The 15695-nt window shown below is 38.5% G+C and overlaps 2 protein-coding genes across 2 annotated transcripts; both read right to left on the bottom strand.

Moving 5' to 3' along the window:
- Nucleotides 1–950: 950 nt before the first annotated feature.
- Nucleotides 951–4319, bottom strand: snx22 (sorting nexin 22). Its single transcript, XM_077568607.1, has 7 exons — nt 4002–4319; nt 3029–3112; nt 2828–2932; nt 2623–2717; nt 2393–2425; nt 1542–1609; nt 951–1400 (listed from the first exon to the last, which is right to left on the bottom strand). Exons 1-7 carry the CDS (start codon nt 4068–4070, stop codon nt 1294–1296), a joined length of 561 nt encoding a protein of 186 aa, XP_077424733.1. The 5' UTR covers nt 4071–4319; the 3' UTR covers nt 951–1293.
- Nucleotides 4320–5477: 1158 nt separating this feature from the next.
- Nucleotides 5478–15315, bottom strand: dnai4 (dynein axonemal intermediate chain 4). Its single transcript, XM_077568410.1, has 17 exons — nt 15164–15315; nt 14907–15066; nt 14331–14488; nt 13232–13335; nt 13012–13165; nt 12588–12727; nt 12380–12529; nt 10915–11100; nt 10555–10853; nt 10331–10411; nt 8735–8889; nt 8453–8613; nt 7327–7448; nt 7142–7240; nt 6839–7065; nt 5749–5902; nt 5478–5649 (listed from the first exon to the last, which is right to left on the bottom strand). Exons 1-17 carry the CDS (start codon nt 15190–15192, stop codon nt 5602–5604), a joined length of 2427 nt encoding a protein of 808 aa, XP_077424536.1. The 5' UTR covers nt 15193–15315; the 3' UTR covers nt 5478–5601.
- Between the last annotated feature and the right edge of the window lie 380 nt (nt 15316–15695).

Genomic DNA, 15695 nt, shown 5'->3' with positions numbered 1-15695 from the left:
TCCCGATAACGCATGCGCACACGCTGCCGGTTTAGAAGTGGGCTTCTACGGTTGAGAGCATCTGAGAAGGAATGACCACACCTGTGTACTGCCTCAAACATAAGTCATCAAATACTGTAGACTCCATAATCGCTTTTCCTGATCTTACGTCCATGTCAGAGAAAAAACATTATATTAAAAAAAACACTACAGTAGTCTGTTAGTGTTAACCAGTTTAAAACAGATAAATGTGAAATACAATCAATGTGGCTTGTTTTTTATTCGATGTTTGTATTTTCAGTGCGTTAAAGAAATATTATGAATGATTAATTATTTGGATGCGTATAGTGGATTTAAAAAAAGAAGTCTACGCACCCCTGCCTAGTTGATCAAAAATGAAACATCTGAACTTTTTTTTTCTTTGCTGGGGAGTGCTGGGACTCTGAGATAATTTAAATGGTGGGAGGGGTGTGACGACGGCCATTTAACAGGAATTTAATTGTGATGAATTCTGATCAGTCACACCCTCACAAATTGTTTTCCCACCATCAAGGTGACCTATAAGTTCTACAACTCCGAGAGAACAAATACTTATTAAGAGGCAGAGTTAAATACAAACAAACATTGAAAGAATGTAGTTGCACAAATTCTACTGTTCAGTGGCAGCTGGCCCATAGAGGGCACTATTGTGCTGCTACACTTAGCACAAAACAAATAAAAATATACTTTGAAATAGATGTACAGTCTATTATTAGATGAGCAGGATAAATTCAGTAGATGGAGTTTCATCCTTTATTATGTATAAAAAGAAATGCATTGTACCTATATGCATCCATGTGTCCCTTGAAAGACACTAGTAGGTATCTATTCGGGTTAATATTAGTACTTGCTTGTATGCTCGGACTTTAATCTATCTTAACTTATCTTAAACATTGGCACAATTATAAATTCAAGACTTTGAAAGGTCAAAACACAATCTATTTCTTTATTACCACAATTATTTGACAAGAGATGAGAAAAAGTTACCACACATGCATAAAAACAGAAAGCAGCCTTTGTGAATGCAAATTTAAAAAAACAACTACAAACATTATTTGTGTTATATTTACACAATTACGACACACTAAAGCAAACAAGTAGCCATACTGAACAAGGCACAAATTGGGTGTGATGCTACCCAATATAGGATGTGTTTGGCCCCTGTCAGAGTGTTTAAGAAATTTTCAAAAAGGGTACTCTAAAAAGCTCACTTGTGAGGTAAAACCACTGAACTCTCATTTCAATGCATTTTGATGGCTTCTTGTTTCATTGCACTCATTTGAGAACTTTGGTGTCAGACTTGTTGGGAGCTGTGAAGCTGACTCGGACGTCCCGTCGGTAGAAGCCCTGAAGGACTCCCCCAAGGACAACATCAGGTAGACCTGCAATACAAAGCGAGAGCAAGAGATGGCGCTAGAGTACAAATGGATAGATGTGGACGTGGTAGTCACACACTTTCTGCCAACTTGAAGTACTGTATCCTACAACCTATTTGTTTACAAACTTAATGAAAGAAAGTCTACCTGATGTGCGGTCGGACACATACGGATCCCGGAAGAATCCCATCACGCGCTGATGCGGTAACTGAAAACTAAAGGAAACATGTATATTATTGAGTTGATTAACTTTTACAAGCTTTTTCAATCAATGCAGTGGGTATAAGAAGTCTACCCCCCCCTTCCCCGATTAAATCCCCACCAAAAAGAGACAAACATAAATAAATCGCTTAAAACCTTTTTCTGCCATTAACGTGACCTATAACCTGCCTACAAGAACATCTGAACTTTATTGGGGTTAATCAGCGGCATTTTATTTGGCAGCTGGTGTGTTCTGGCGCGCAATTAAAAGGAATTTGAAGGACACTAATTTATTCTAAAAGAAGCCTCATCCCTAGTTAGAAGCGGGTGTGCATACTCGTGCAACCATATTGTTTCAGTTGTTTATTTTTACTTCCCCTCTCTTAGAAATATATTATTTTTTCAATCCGGTAAATGCAGAACATCACTCGACCAAAACAGGTTAGATATCCTAGTATTTTGTTTATAGTGATGACTTGTATTTAAAAAAAGCTCTTTACAAAAGAAAATAGCTTAGCAGGCTTCTTGTGTGTTCTATGATAACGACGCTAACTGCGAACTTCATCGGTCATCATGGTGGTTTGAACCACTTGCTGACATTTTTTCTGAACATCATTTACCGTATTTATACATCTATGATATGAAATGCAAGATAAAGAGAGGCAAAACACAGACATTCTATGTCCACTGTAGATGCTGTTTATCCCATCTGCATTTTAAGACCTGTGAACAGCAAACTGAAGTGTGTGAGGGCCTTCATGTTGTGAAAATGTTTATTTCATTTCGATCATATTTACCTGTAATCCTGATTGTCCAGGTCATCAAGTGATCTGAAATCAAAGTGATTCATTTATCATCAATAGCAAAAATGATCACTCAGATACTGCAGTCAAGTAGCGTCAAGCATCATTCAAACTCAATGGGATTGCTGCTATGATTATATTACATGAAGCCAATTACTGTGTAATTTATTAAAGAAAGAAAAAAATATGTATTGTCTATTATTTGACATAGTAATTGTTCTCACTCCATGCTGCTGATCTTGTTGCCTGTATGATAATGTTTGACATGGAGGAAGTCCAGCAGCTCCTGTGGCACATCCTCATATTGATAGATGATCTCCTGGTCAGGACACAACACAGGCAATTTCCATACAGTCATTTTAACAAAATAAACAAATGGCAAAAATCAATGGAGATCTGTATAATGCGTGTAATATTTTTCTGCGTTACCTGGATGTAATCCTCCAGCTCCTGCCTCCTCTGCTCCAGAGGTTTGGTCCTCAGATGAGGATTCCTTTTACTGGGGAAATCGGGAGTCTGAATGATCTTCCTGAGCTGCAATTACAGATACGGCCGAACTTGTTGGATAACAACATGCCAAAGGCCTAATGAAGAGAGTGTGACGGAGCAGGAACGGTCACATGGACTTACTTTTCTGTGCAGAGTGTGGAATTCGCTGCTCCTCCTTAGCACAAAATGTTTCCTCTCGTTGAACAGCACTTCAACTCGAAAGAGCTTCACGAAAAGAAACACAAAGCGTTTATTTAAATTATTTGCAATAAAAATTCCTGTGAGTAGAGTAACAAAGACCACTGCATGATTTAGCTGCTTCAAGTAACAGAGTTGTTCACATGTTCACCTTTAATTATTTGTTAAACTGAACAATTGATATTCACACATATCAAGCAAATGATTTCTTACAATAATCATGAACATTTATTTTAAAAGGGAGGGGAAAAAAATAAATATCAAGAAACTCTAGTCAAAAGAGATGAGATAACAATTGCACAAATATGCAATTCTGCGGGTGCCAAATCGCGAATGTGGTGGTCCACTGTATCTCAAATCAACCATCTCAATTCAAATGAATGAAAACGACATTAATCTATTCCAGCCCTCTAAAAAAAACACCCCCAAAATTTGCGATGTTTTCAATAGGCAAAAAAACACTACATTATTGTACAGTATAAAAACATACATGCTAAAACTGAAAGTAAAGAAATAAAGTAGGAAAACCTGTAAGTTAACAATACAATTAATTTTCATAAAACAAGTCTTTTTTCGCATTGTTTTATTATGCTTTTATAAAACACAGTGCTATTTTTCTTTATTAATAAAACGTCACAAAAATCCATAATATGTTTTTCTTTTTCTTTAAATTAAAAATAGTAGATTTGAACTCTTCCCTCAGTTCGCTGTAAGACGTTTGCTTTTCCTGATGTTCGCTGAACGCATCACAACAGGAGACAACCTGTTCGCCCAGCCCACCAGGTGCTCACTCCTTTCGTTTCCGTCTTTATTCCAGTACACAAACACAACCGAAATGGCGGACAAACTACACTAAAATAAACAAAAGATAGCCAATAAATGCAAAAAAAGGACACAAGGGGATGAAAGTCCTCACCTTTTTGGACTTCCCCACCTCGTCCACCTCCTTCTCCGTGGATGGAATGGTCACGTGTATCATTGTCATTCCCGTTGTCCCACCACGAACATTTGGAGCGACTATGGATTATTATTATTTTTTACTTAACTTTTTATTCCGGTCCAAAGTGTTCCGACGAGTCTTTTTGGGGGATCCGCTGTCACTGTGGATGGGTCCGGTTTGTGAGCGCTCAACTCGGGCGTGAACAGTAGTCGTCTGGCTGCTCGGTGCTCCCTCAGCTCCACCTCCACGCTAATTGGACAGTGTGGCACATCCACATCCGGGACATAAAGATGGCAGTCCACCATACAGGAAACTAACTCACTAACTAACTAACTAACTGCATTTTTGAAGGTATTTAATCAGGGTTAATCTGTTGTTTCCTTCGGTATTAAATGTAGGTAGCAAGAGAAATAAATAGTTTTAAATTTGAAATTGTATGTGGACAAACAGACAATTTTGTGTCTTCAATTTACCAATCATGAAAACACATAGAGGCTCAGAGACAACGTGCAAAATCCACTCCACTGCTGCCCAGATTTGAACCCACAACCTCACAACTGTCCATCCAACGTGATGCTCCATTTAGAATTAAAAGGATGATAATTATTATTATTTATATAGAAATGGTATAGAAAAAACCCAAAGTCAGAGTCATGTACACAATATGTCATACAGCTCTGTAAAAAAAATTATAAAAATAAATAAATAAAAATAATCAGTTCTAGGGGATGAAATATGTGCCACCCAAAACTGGATTGGAATTACATAAATTGAATATGTATTGTTTAATTTGAATCATTACATTGAAAAACTGAAACTGAGTCGTATAATTTAAAATTGGATGTATTCATTTGGAACTAAAGTCCAATAATAATTTATTTATTTACAGTATTTGGAATTGATTAAATGATTAATGTTCTGTATAGATAAAATGTGTGTATAAAATGATATACCTTACTATGAATGCATGAATCAGTCACAAAGGAACATATAGGGCAGGTCAACCTGGTATAACTAATGTAATGAAGTGTGCGACTATGTAAAAGCGATGTAGGTAGTCCTGGTCCAAGGTGGAGGGTTTCACTTCCCAGCAAAACACAACCACGTTTGATTCTGAAATGGGATGTAAAGCCAGAAACACTTCAAAAATGTTCACACACTATTTCAAATGAAATGAGGTCTCGTCAAAGTGTGCTGAGCTTTTGACATGTCTCTTTATGTGACTTTGGCGGTCCAGAAGGACAAGTAAAAGTAACCCTAACCAGCTAGCATGAGCAGGTGTTTCTATTTTGGTTTTTGACATGTGTCTGGTTGTGAAATTGAGGAATGCGAGGGCACACATTCACATGCTGCCACTTTGCGATGAGTGGACATAGCAGCTGCGTGGCCGCTCGGTTCCGATTGAAAGAGAGCGCTGTCATCCATGAATAAACACATTAGCCAACGCATTCCTGGACTGTGCACACTTTCCCCCCTCTTATTTATTGTCTTTAACACCTGACAAAAGGTTAAAAAATGGCAGTAATAACAAGCATGTTATTCAATGAACATTAAAGTTTTATTTTGTCTCTGATAACTATGAACTACTAGAAGGAAAGTGAACAAGTTCCTCCAAACTTGGCACCTGGAAGAAGAAAAAATGAAAATATAGTTAAAAATCCAATCCACGAAAACGTGTGATATAGCTGGGAACACGATACAGTGAAAGAGACGTCGGTGTTACCGGCTTGCCCGGCCCGACGCTGAGGTCGTTGATCTTGTAGAACTTTACTTGTCCACTCGAGTCCCCGACCAGGATGCAGTCGGAGCCCCTGGCGAACAGCATGGACGTCAAGTTGATGCCCCGTGGGGCCGGCTCCACGATGACCGGGTCAAGCCTGAGAGAGATGTCGACAGTAACAGTTGTAACATTCTGAACAGAGGTGGCAAATCCCGGTCCAGAAAGTAAAAACTCTGCCACAGTTTGGCTTTAGCCCCAAGTGCTAGCTAGCGAGCTCCCTAGCTAGCTCTCTGGGTGCTCGGTTACCTGCTAGGGAGCTAGCTAGCTAGCACAATGGGGCTAAAGCCAAACTGTGGCAGGGTTTTTACTTTCTGGACCTGGATTTTGCCACCTCTACCTTGCCACAGTTTGGCTTTAGCCCCAGGTGCTAGCTTGCGAGCTCCCTAGCGAGCTACCCGGGTGCTCGGTTACTTGCTAGGGAGCTAGCTAGCTAGCACAAGGGTGCTAAAGCCAAACTGTGGCAGAGTATTTACTTTCTGGACCTGGATTCGCCACCTCTGATTCTAAATTTTAATACACGTGTAAAGAGGAGTTGTAAAATAAAATGAAATAAAACTAAAATAAAGTCAAATCCAGGTCCAGAAAGTAAAAACCCTGCCACAGTTTGGCTTTAGCCCCAGGTGCTAGCTAGCAAGCTCCCTAGTTAGCTCCCCGGGTGCTCAGTTACCTGCTAGGGAGCTAGCTAGCTAGCACAAGTGTAAAGAGGAGTTGTAAAATAAAATGAAAATAAAGTCAAATTACTCACTCACTTAAAGGAGAGGTAATAGTAATGTGTTATACTATCACCTAGTGGTGCTTCATAGGTATTGCTTCAATAATAAGTTATGTCGCAAATAAGAAGTTCATCAATGTAATGTTAGCATGGTGGATTCAAAAAATAGTTTCAGTATTTTTAAAAGATATAAATATATTTAAAAAAAAAAAAATCCATGATTTTTTTAAATACATAAAACGTGACTCAACCAGAAACATGAAATATACAGAAGTAGAAACTTGACTCAAGTAGACCTCAAACTACCTAATCGAGACTCACATGGACGCGTTCAGGTCCCAAATCTCCAGCTGTTCACTTTTGATGGCGGCAAACACCGAGGGCCAGAGCGGGGACCACCTGATGGACAGCACGGGGCTCTGGATGGAGGTGAAGCCCATGGCCGGCGTCAGGCAGTCCTCCTTCCATAGCTGGATGGTCCAGTCGGCGGAGCCACTCAGGAACACGTCGGGGCTGAACGGAGACCATTGCACATGGTTGACGGGGCACTGCAAGGGCAGAGGGAAGATGTGAGACGTCACCGAACCATTTGTTGCAATGTAGCGACGCGTTAGCCTGACTTACAAGGTGTTTCTGATAAAGGGCCAGGTAATGATGATTGTTGGACACGGAGCACTTGTGGATAACGCCCTCTGAAGTGCCAGCCAAGTAGATACTGTGATCCTAAAGGCAAAACTACTCTAATCAAAATCTTGTCATGGCATCAGAAAACACGACTGACTGTACAGCTGGATAAAAGTTCAACATACCGTGGGCTGAAAATCCAAGCAAAGCCCAGGCGTTGCCGTGGAAACCAGAATGCCCTCTCTTTTGGTTTTGTTGCCTTCAGCCTTCTTGATGCCGTCTTGGATTCTCCTCAGCTCCAGCATGCCTGATGATTGAAGAAGAAAAACATTTGTGTGAAGGTCTATCTGCCAATCTGTGAGTGGTATCTTGATTTACAGATATTATAGACAGACAAAATGACATTAGTCACAGACATATGTCTGAGACTAATGTCATTTTGTCCTCTGTGAAGAGGTCTTTATTATACTGCCCCTTGTGGCACAATGTGGGGATGGAGCCATTTAATGGCTTTTCCATTCATTTCAGTGGGAAAAGATGACTTGATATATGAGTGTTTAGAGCGCAGTCAGGATTTACACTCATACGTGGGCCTATTCAGAGTGAGCAATGCAGTATTCTGCTCAATACATAAAGTATTTTCTATAGATGATTTTATGCTTACATTTCCCCCCCAATAACTCATTCACTGGCAGCCATTTTCACGGAAGCAACCCCCTTCGCTCCCGGCTGTTTAACTGGATTTTGACTGCTTTTGCAAGGCCCACAGAATATTGTGTTCTATTGCTATAACATGGAACCTACCAAAAGATAGATTAGAGTCTCTTCTTTCATCAGGAAAAAAAAGTATATTTGTATCTGTTACCATTTTGCAGCAATTAGCATTAGAATATAGCCAAGTTTCATCATTATTCACAAACCTGTTGAAAACACTGGCACAAAGAGCTTGTTGCAACATGGCCCTGGTTGATCTCTTATACTCAGCTGACACTTGCTGGCCGTTTTTTTTTAATTTAAATAACTACCATTGTTTGAAGCCACCTCTTCATGTCTGAACCGGCATCAAAGCCTTCTGTATGCTCTTGCATAAAAAACGTATAAATGCGTTTTGGGGAGTGAAGGAGAAAATATTAAAAACGTATTTACACGTTTTTTGGGATTGAATGAGTTAATAACAATAACAGTGTGTTTAGAAAGTGTGTTTTAATCAGTTTAAAATGTTGAAGGAGTGAAAGTATTGTTAAAAAAATTACTTTGTCACCTTACGTTGCATATTTTGACCATTTGGGGGAATTCAGTGTTGTCTCCTACCTACGCCATCTAGGCCATGACTGCACAAGAGCCACTTGAGGACACGTCCGTCCTCCGACACGGACACGACGGATTCAACCACGTCCTCCTCAGAAAGGGTCATCTCCTGCTTCACCCAGGTGACGTGCCACACGGGATGAACGTGCCTCTTTTTGCAGTCTCTTCACAAGAGCAAAGGAAGTTAAAAGAGTTTCAGGTGTGTGTGAAATTCTCCCATTTTATTCAATGTATCTAGTAGAAAGTGACGTTGGTGAACTTCGGGAAAAGTGCTCACGGCCTCACATGCTGCTGGTGAGGAACGTGCGGCTTTCTCGATTGCGCACGCTGAAGATGGCGACCGTGCCGTCGTGCATCCCCACCGCCATCTTGTCGGGGTTGTTGGCAGAGAAATCCACCGCCGTGATGCCGCTGTGACAGTGGTAGAGACGCTCCGGCCACTGCACATAGCACAACGCATTTGCATCAGTGAACCCGTGTTGGGTGCAATCTGGTTAAATGTCTATTTATGTCAAGACTACACTTTAAAAACAGTGGGGTCAAAAATATCCCATATTGGGTAAAAAAAAAAAAAAGACAAACCCAACTTTTGAGTTATCAGATTAATAATCCACAAAGCAACTTTTCTTTTTCTTTTTTTTTAGCTGTTTAATGGGTTATTCGTTTGACCCAACCTTTTGGGTAAATTGAATAACCCAATTGAATTTGGTCAAAAATTAATTTAATTAATGAGTTGACAAACATTGGGTCAAATTAAATAATAACCCACCAAGCAACCCAATTTGTTGGGTTGTTTTGTAGGATTTTTGGTAAATTGAATAACCCAATTGAATTAGGGAAAAATTAATTGACCCAACTTTGAGTTATTTAACCCAAAATGTTAGGTAAAATTAAATTGATAACCCACAAAGCAACCAATTTTTTTGTGGCTCATTAATTTGACCCATTTTTTGGGGGGTTAATTGAATAACCCAAAAAGTTGAGTTGGTCCTCTTTTGACCTGATTTGTTTTTTTTTTTTACCCAACTGTTTTTAGAGTGTAGACTAGAAATGTGACAAAAAAAACTTGGACACAAACAAAAAAACAAGACTCAGGTAGAAATATTAATCAAATCGGGAAAAAAGGCTCATGTAGAAACATGACTCAAGTTGAAACATGGCTTAAGTAGAATAATTATTAAAATAGAATCAATAGTGTAGAAACATGACACAAGTAGACAAAAGGCTCAAACCTGTAGAAACAAGATTCATGTAGAAACATGATTCAAGTACAAACATGACTCTGGAAACAAGACTCGAGAAGAAACTAGACTCTAAAAACATGACTTAAGTAAAAACATGACTCGAGTAATACAAGACACATGTAGAAGAAACATGATTCAAGTGGAAACGTGACACTAGAAATGACTCTGGTCAAAACATGACTACAATCATGAAACACAAATTGAGTAGAAAAATGATTCTAGAAATGTGACTCAAGAAGGAAACAAATCTTTAAAACACGAAACCTAACTCAAGTAGAACCAACTCTAGAAAAAGATTAATGACTAGAAACGGGAAAGATGACTGAAGTAAAAGTGTGAAAAAGTAGAAACTTCTCTACTCTAGAAACACAAATCAAGTACAAACACGACTCTAGAAACATAAAACATTATTCATATCGAAACTTCACTCTAGAAACTTGACTCAAGTAGAAAAAGTATAAACATGGCACAAGAAACGTACGGTAAACAGAAACATAAAATATGAGTGAAGTAGAAATGTGACTCAATTCAAATATACAACAAACAAGCCTCATGTAGGCGCATAATTGATGTCGAAACATATTTGAGGAAGAAACATGACTCAGCACAGCATATCTACGTAATACAAATCACATACGCTCAAGTTCTTTATGGACCAGCAGCAGATCAGGCCTTTTTTCCCGGGTCTGTAGTCGCCGTAGCCCACTGCCAGCAGATCCTGACAGTGAAAGAGCAGCGACAGTCAATTCAAGACACTACAAAGAAAATATATTTAATGCTCAAACTAATAAACGTTCATAGTTTTTGGGTGTAAATATTCATTCAGTTTCCATTTCATTCCGTTTCAGATGTCTTTCCTACCGGGTTCTTCTTGTTCCAAGCCATGCAGGTGATGTTCCATCCTTTGGTGAGTTCGCAGCTGAAGATCCAGAGAAGTTCTAGAGACGGCTTTACCGCATCCTCTTCCTTCTCCTCTTCCTCCTCCTCCTCTTCCTCCTCTTCCTTCTCCTCCTCTTTTGGCTGCTCCTCCTGCTTTACTTCTGGCACCCCCTCCGCCATCTCACCCACTTCCTCCTCCTCCTCCTCACTCACTTCCTCCTCCTCCTTCTCCTCATCCTGGGCGAGCATCTCAGGGTCAGGCTCCATCACGTAGACGGGTTCTTAAAACGCACCTTGCTCGTCATTACGCTAAAACAAACGTCTCAAATTTCCGGGCGCTACCTTTGATCTCGGGGAGGGTTCTGTAAGCGGCCAGATTGGGTTGGAAGATGTTGGCAACGAGGCAGCGTTCCATGATGAGCAGGTTGCGTTGGAATGACTCCGACTCGAAGATGGCCTGAAGCTCTGGCTTGTCGCTCATATTGCCCCCTTGCATATTGAAAGCAAACAGGGAGCTGCCGGTACTCGCTGGGCACACACGAGACAAAGTCAACAAGAAGCCTCTTTCACTTGAAACATGACTCAAACAGAAACATGAAACATGACTCAAGTAGAGACATGCTTCAAGAAGAAACATGACTTAAGTAGAAACACAATGACTAAAGTAGAAACACGAGTCGAGTAGAAACATGACTCGAGTAGACATGATTCAAGAAGTAACATGAAAAAAGTATAGACATAAATTATGACTAGCAGAAACATGAAACTCAAGTAGAAACATTACTCAAGTAGAAATACAAACAAAGGACTCAAGTTGAAACATGACACAAGCAGAAACATGACTCAAGTTCACGAACAATGAATCAAGCAGAAACGTGAAACATGACTCCAAAAACATGACTCAAGTAGAAACATGACTCAAGAAATATGACTCAAGTAGAGACATGATTCAAGTTGAAAAATGACTCAAGTTCACGAACAATGAATCAAGCAGAAACGTGAAACATGACTCCAAAAACATGACTCAAGTAGAAACATAAAACATGACTCAAGAAATATGACTCAAGTAGAGACATGATTCAAGTTGAAACATGACTCAAGTTCACGAACAATGAATCAAGCAGAAACGTGAAACATGACTCAAGTTGAAACATGACTCAAGCAGAAACATGACTCCAAAAACATGACTCAAGGAACATGACTCAAGTAGTGACATGATTCAAGTTGTAACATGACTCGAGTAGAAACGTGACTCAAGTAGAGACATGCTTCAAGAAGAAACAAGACTCAAGTAGAAACACAATGACTAAAGTAGAAACATGAGTCGAGTAGAAACATGACTCAAGAAATATGACTCAAGTAGACACGATTCAAGAAGAAACATGAAAAAAGTACAGACATAAATTATGACTAGCAGAAACATGAAACTCAAATAGAAACATTACTCAAGTAGAAACATAAAACGTGATTTTTAAAAAAAAAAAAACATGACACATAGGAACTACAAACATTACTCAAAACAGTAATATGGCTCAAGTAGAAAAATGAAGCATGACTCAAACAGAACTATGTCTACAAATATGACTGAAGTCGAAACATCCAACATGATTCAAGTAGAAACATGACTCAAGTCGAAGCATGATTCAAGACAGAAGGCTCGAGTAGAAATATCACTCTCTAAAAAAAAACACAAAACATTACTCAAGTACAAACATAACTAAAAATAGAACTCAAATAGAAACATGACTCAAGAGACATGACTCGTGCAGAAACATGCACAAACAGTGGTGATTATTATTATTTTTACCGGTGCCAACTGTGCTGATACTGCTGAAGCTTCCCGTCCGCTTTGGACCTTCGCTCAGGTTCAGGGTGTGTTCCGCAGCGCAAGCCCTCTCCGCTTTCGGGGCTTCGTTTTGGAACGAGTCAAAAATTTCCCAGATTGTGGCGATGTTGGCTGCCAAAGAATTCCAACTTGATTAAACTGGCCAGACAAGATCTCGTGTTCATCTTACCTTGATCGTGCATAACAATCTTTTCACTCTGGACTTTTTTGTGTTTAGCCGCGCCGACGAATGTCTGCATGGCTCGCTCCACGTACTTGTCGTTGCCCAATCTGTTGTTGCACAGCTCAATATAGAGGATGTTATTCTCCCTAAAGACACACACACATGACAAAACAAGCTGTGATTTTTTTGAAAGGTTACTTAACTATAAACGATTAGTGGCAGAGTATCAAGGGGGTCATGAAAATCTCAAAATCGATTAAAAAGGGTGGTCATTGCCACCCCTGGCCACCTCGTAAATACGCCCCTGTCCATATTCATGATACTCCTTCAACGGCAACACAGCCTCGAGTAATGTTACATAGGCTTGGACTGCAAGTTATTTTCATGTAATAAAACTAAAATAAAATAAAAAAAGAAGATCTTTACTGACTTAACGGCCTGAGCGTTTTCAGCCTCCTCAGACATACAAGTGCTGGGCAGATCCAGAAGAATGATGGTGTCTGTCTCAGTCAAGTAGATGTTCAACACGTCGTCCAAAGGAATCTCGTCCGGTGTCTGGTGACTTCCGGCTTGTCTCACTGAATCTGGAAAGGGAGCAAAGAACATAAGAGCCATGACAGGTTGGCGTCAAATTGTGAGGCAATAGCAACCGAGTGGCGGGCTGGTGTCCAACTTGATTAAGTGGTGTCCACTTTGAGAGACCATTAAGACTCTATTTGATATGCTGGGCAGACTGCTGCTCCATCTACATGACCTGGAAAGTAAGAAAAAATGTTGCACATCTTTAATCAATGTGCCCGGGGGATAGATTTTTATTTCATCAATTCAAATGTCGCAAGAGTTTTTATTTCCTCAAATACTGACATAATCGATGTTTTTATTTAATAAAATATGATAGCTTTTAGTAGTCATAGTATAGTAGTTTTTTCCCCATTAAATCGAATAATAATGTGGGAGTAGATTTGTATTTCCTCATACAATGTTTATTTTTTTTCATTTTTTTTTACTGTTTTGTGAAATTGTGATTTTTTTTTAATTTCCTCTAATAATATAAATGTTAACATGGTAGATTTCCCCCCCCCTCAAATAATGTGATGGTTAGTTATATTTATATATTTCTCAAATAAATATGCAGTACATTTATATTTCCTTAAATAGTAACGTGCTAGTACTTGTTTTATTCCTCAAATAATAATGTGAAAATATTATTGTTTTTATTTCCTCAAGTAATTATGTAACATAACAGTACTTTTAAAATGTTCTGAAATTGTGCCATAGTATTTTTTTTATTTCTTCAAATAATAATGTGATAGTATATTTTATTTCCTTAAAAAGTTGCTGTAGTTTTCATTTAATCAAATAAAATAGATTTTTATTTAATCAAATAATGTGTCCCTTAAATATGTTATATCTCATATCTTTAAATAAAAATGTTATTCTACTTTTGATTTGTTCAAATAATAAAGAGATACGTTTCATTTCCTCACATAATATAGCAGATTTTTATTTCCTTGAATAATAATGAGATAGTAATTTTTAAGTGGGGGTGTATTTTCCTCTCAAATTATAAATATGATAATATTTTTTCTCCTCCAATACTAATTTGAGAGTTTTTTTTTTTTAGATTTTAGATTTAGATTTTTGGGTAGATTTTTGTAGATTTTATTTGCAGTTTATGTATTGTATTCTTTTCGATAGGACTTGCAATTTTAATACTCAAATTAGCAGGCAAATGTGGCCACTTGTTACCCGGAAGAGGGCACCATGGAGAAAGAAGATGATTTGGAAGTGTCCCATCTGGAGTAGTAATCCTCAAAAAAGTTTCTCTGTGGTTTGGCGTGCGGGTCCTTGGCTTCGGGCTCGTACAGTGGGCGAGGTGTGACATCATTGCCATCGTCATCCAGCACCTGTAAAAGAAGAGAAAAAGACGCAAGGCACAAAATGAGTCGCAAGCTGAGGAGAAATGTGCTGCTGTGTGGTTCTCATATGCATTGTGACTAGCAATGTTATGCCTGACTCTCATTTTGTTTACTACAATTCTCTTCTTCTTCACTTCTTTTTGATTGTAGTTTTATTTCCTTAAAAAATATATATATATATATATACACCGGTAGTATCGTAGTACACTTAATTTGCTCAAATATGCTTACATACTTACATAATATTGTGCTTAAAAAAAGTTGCACACCAACCACATTTAGAAACACAAATTGTTACATTTACATTAATAACTTAAAAAATAAAATTGAGAATTATTATCTTTTTTTTTTTAAACGTATAGAATCTCGATGGCGAAGGTCTACCGTGTACCTATAATGAAATTACCCGGATGGCTTTCCGATGAGTGAAGTTTCTCCCCATTTTGCTTTCCGAAAGCATCCTAGAGCCCCTACGGCTGTGGAAACCCATGTAGCTCCCTGTGTATCTCGAACTGTGGAGGGCTCGCTGCATCCCCGAAGTGGATCTTTTCATCGCCCGAGAAGAGCTAGAAGAAGACAAAAATAAAGAACAAATAAACAGAAACGGTCATGTTAGCGTTAGCTCAACAGATGGTTGCCAGTCAAGATTATTTATGTACATACGCGGTTAGTGTTGAACTATTTCGCTTCATCTTTCGATTTAGGTTTTACAACATGGACATTCAACCTGAATTTGAAATGTCTCGTGAATTGACGCTGAGCGTGTTTTTCCTTCCGCGATTTTAAAACGCTTGTTACTCTTGTTGCCAGGACGACACGAGCAATAATGCGCATGCGTACTATGTGCAGTTAAATACGCCATGGTTGTTGTTGTTTTCATATTTTGAATCTACGATGATCGTATACTAATTGTACGATAATAATAATTGAAAATAAATAAATAATACATATTAATATAATTATTTTTCTTTTTTTAGATCAGGAAGGATGGAAAACTACGACAGACCAAAAGTGTAAAAAAAAAAAGAAGAAAGTCTATTTTTAATTGAACATTTATTTTAAATACTGCCTGGAGTGTAGTTGATATATAAAAGTGTCTATATAATTCCGTGTAATTAACCTCTATGTGTCCAACACTATCCTTTTATTTGATGCGTGATAATTAAAAATCACAGACGGTTATTTTATCATTGTA

The sequence above is a fragment of the Vanacampus margaritifer genome, chromosome 6 (genome assembly GCF_051991255.1).
Source record: "Vanacampus margaritifer isolate UIUO_Vmar chromosome 6, RoL_Vmar_1.0, whole genome shotgun sequence".
Classification (NCBI taxonomy): domain Eukaryota; kingdom Metazoa; phylum Chordata; class Actinopteri; order Syngnathiformes; family Syngnathidae; genus Vanacampus; species Vanacampus margaritifer.
The sequence above is the reverse complement of the archived record's forward strand: the minus strand, read 5'-3'. Positions and strand labels throughout refer to the sequence as shown.

What these genes read in the sequence shown, in the direction of transcription:
- snx22 (XM_077568607.1), bottom strand. Translation starts at nt 4,070, where the DNA reads ATGACAATGATACACGTGACCATTCCATCCACGGAGAAGGAGGTGGAC. An exon ending in AGGTGGGGAAGTCCAAAAAG is followed by an intron (nt 3,113 to 4,001) that starts GTGAGGACTTTC and finishes CTTTTCGTGAAG; the next exon opens with CTCTTTCGAGTTGAAGTGCT. An exon ending in CTGGACAATCAGGATTACAG is followed by an intron (nt 1,610 to 2,392) that starts GTAAATATGATC and finishes TGTTTCCTTTAG; the next exon opens with TTTTCAGTTACCGCATCAGC.
- dnai4 (XM_077568410.1), bottom strand. Translation starts at nt 15,192, where the DNA reads ATGAAGCGAAATAGTTCAACACTAACCGC. An exon ending in TCCATGGTGCCCTCTTCCGG is followed by an intron (nt 13,336 to 14,330) that starts GTAACAAGTGGC and finishes CTTACTTTCCAG; the next exon opens with GTCATGTAGATGGAGCAGCA. An exon ending in GGTCCATAAAGAACTTGAGC is followed by an intron (nt 8,890 to 10,330) that starts GTATGTGATTTG and finishes TGCTATGTGCAG; the next exon opens with TGGCCGGAGCGTCTCTACCA.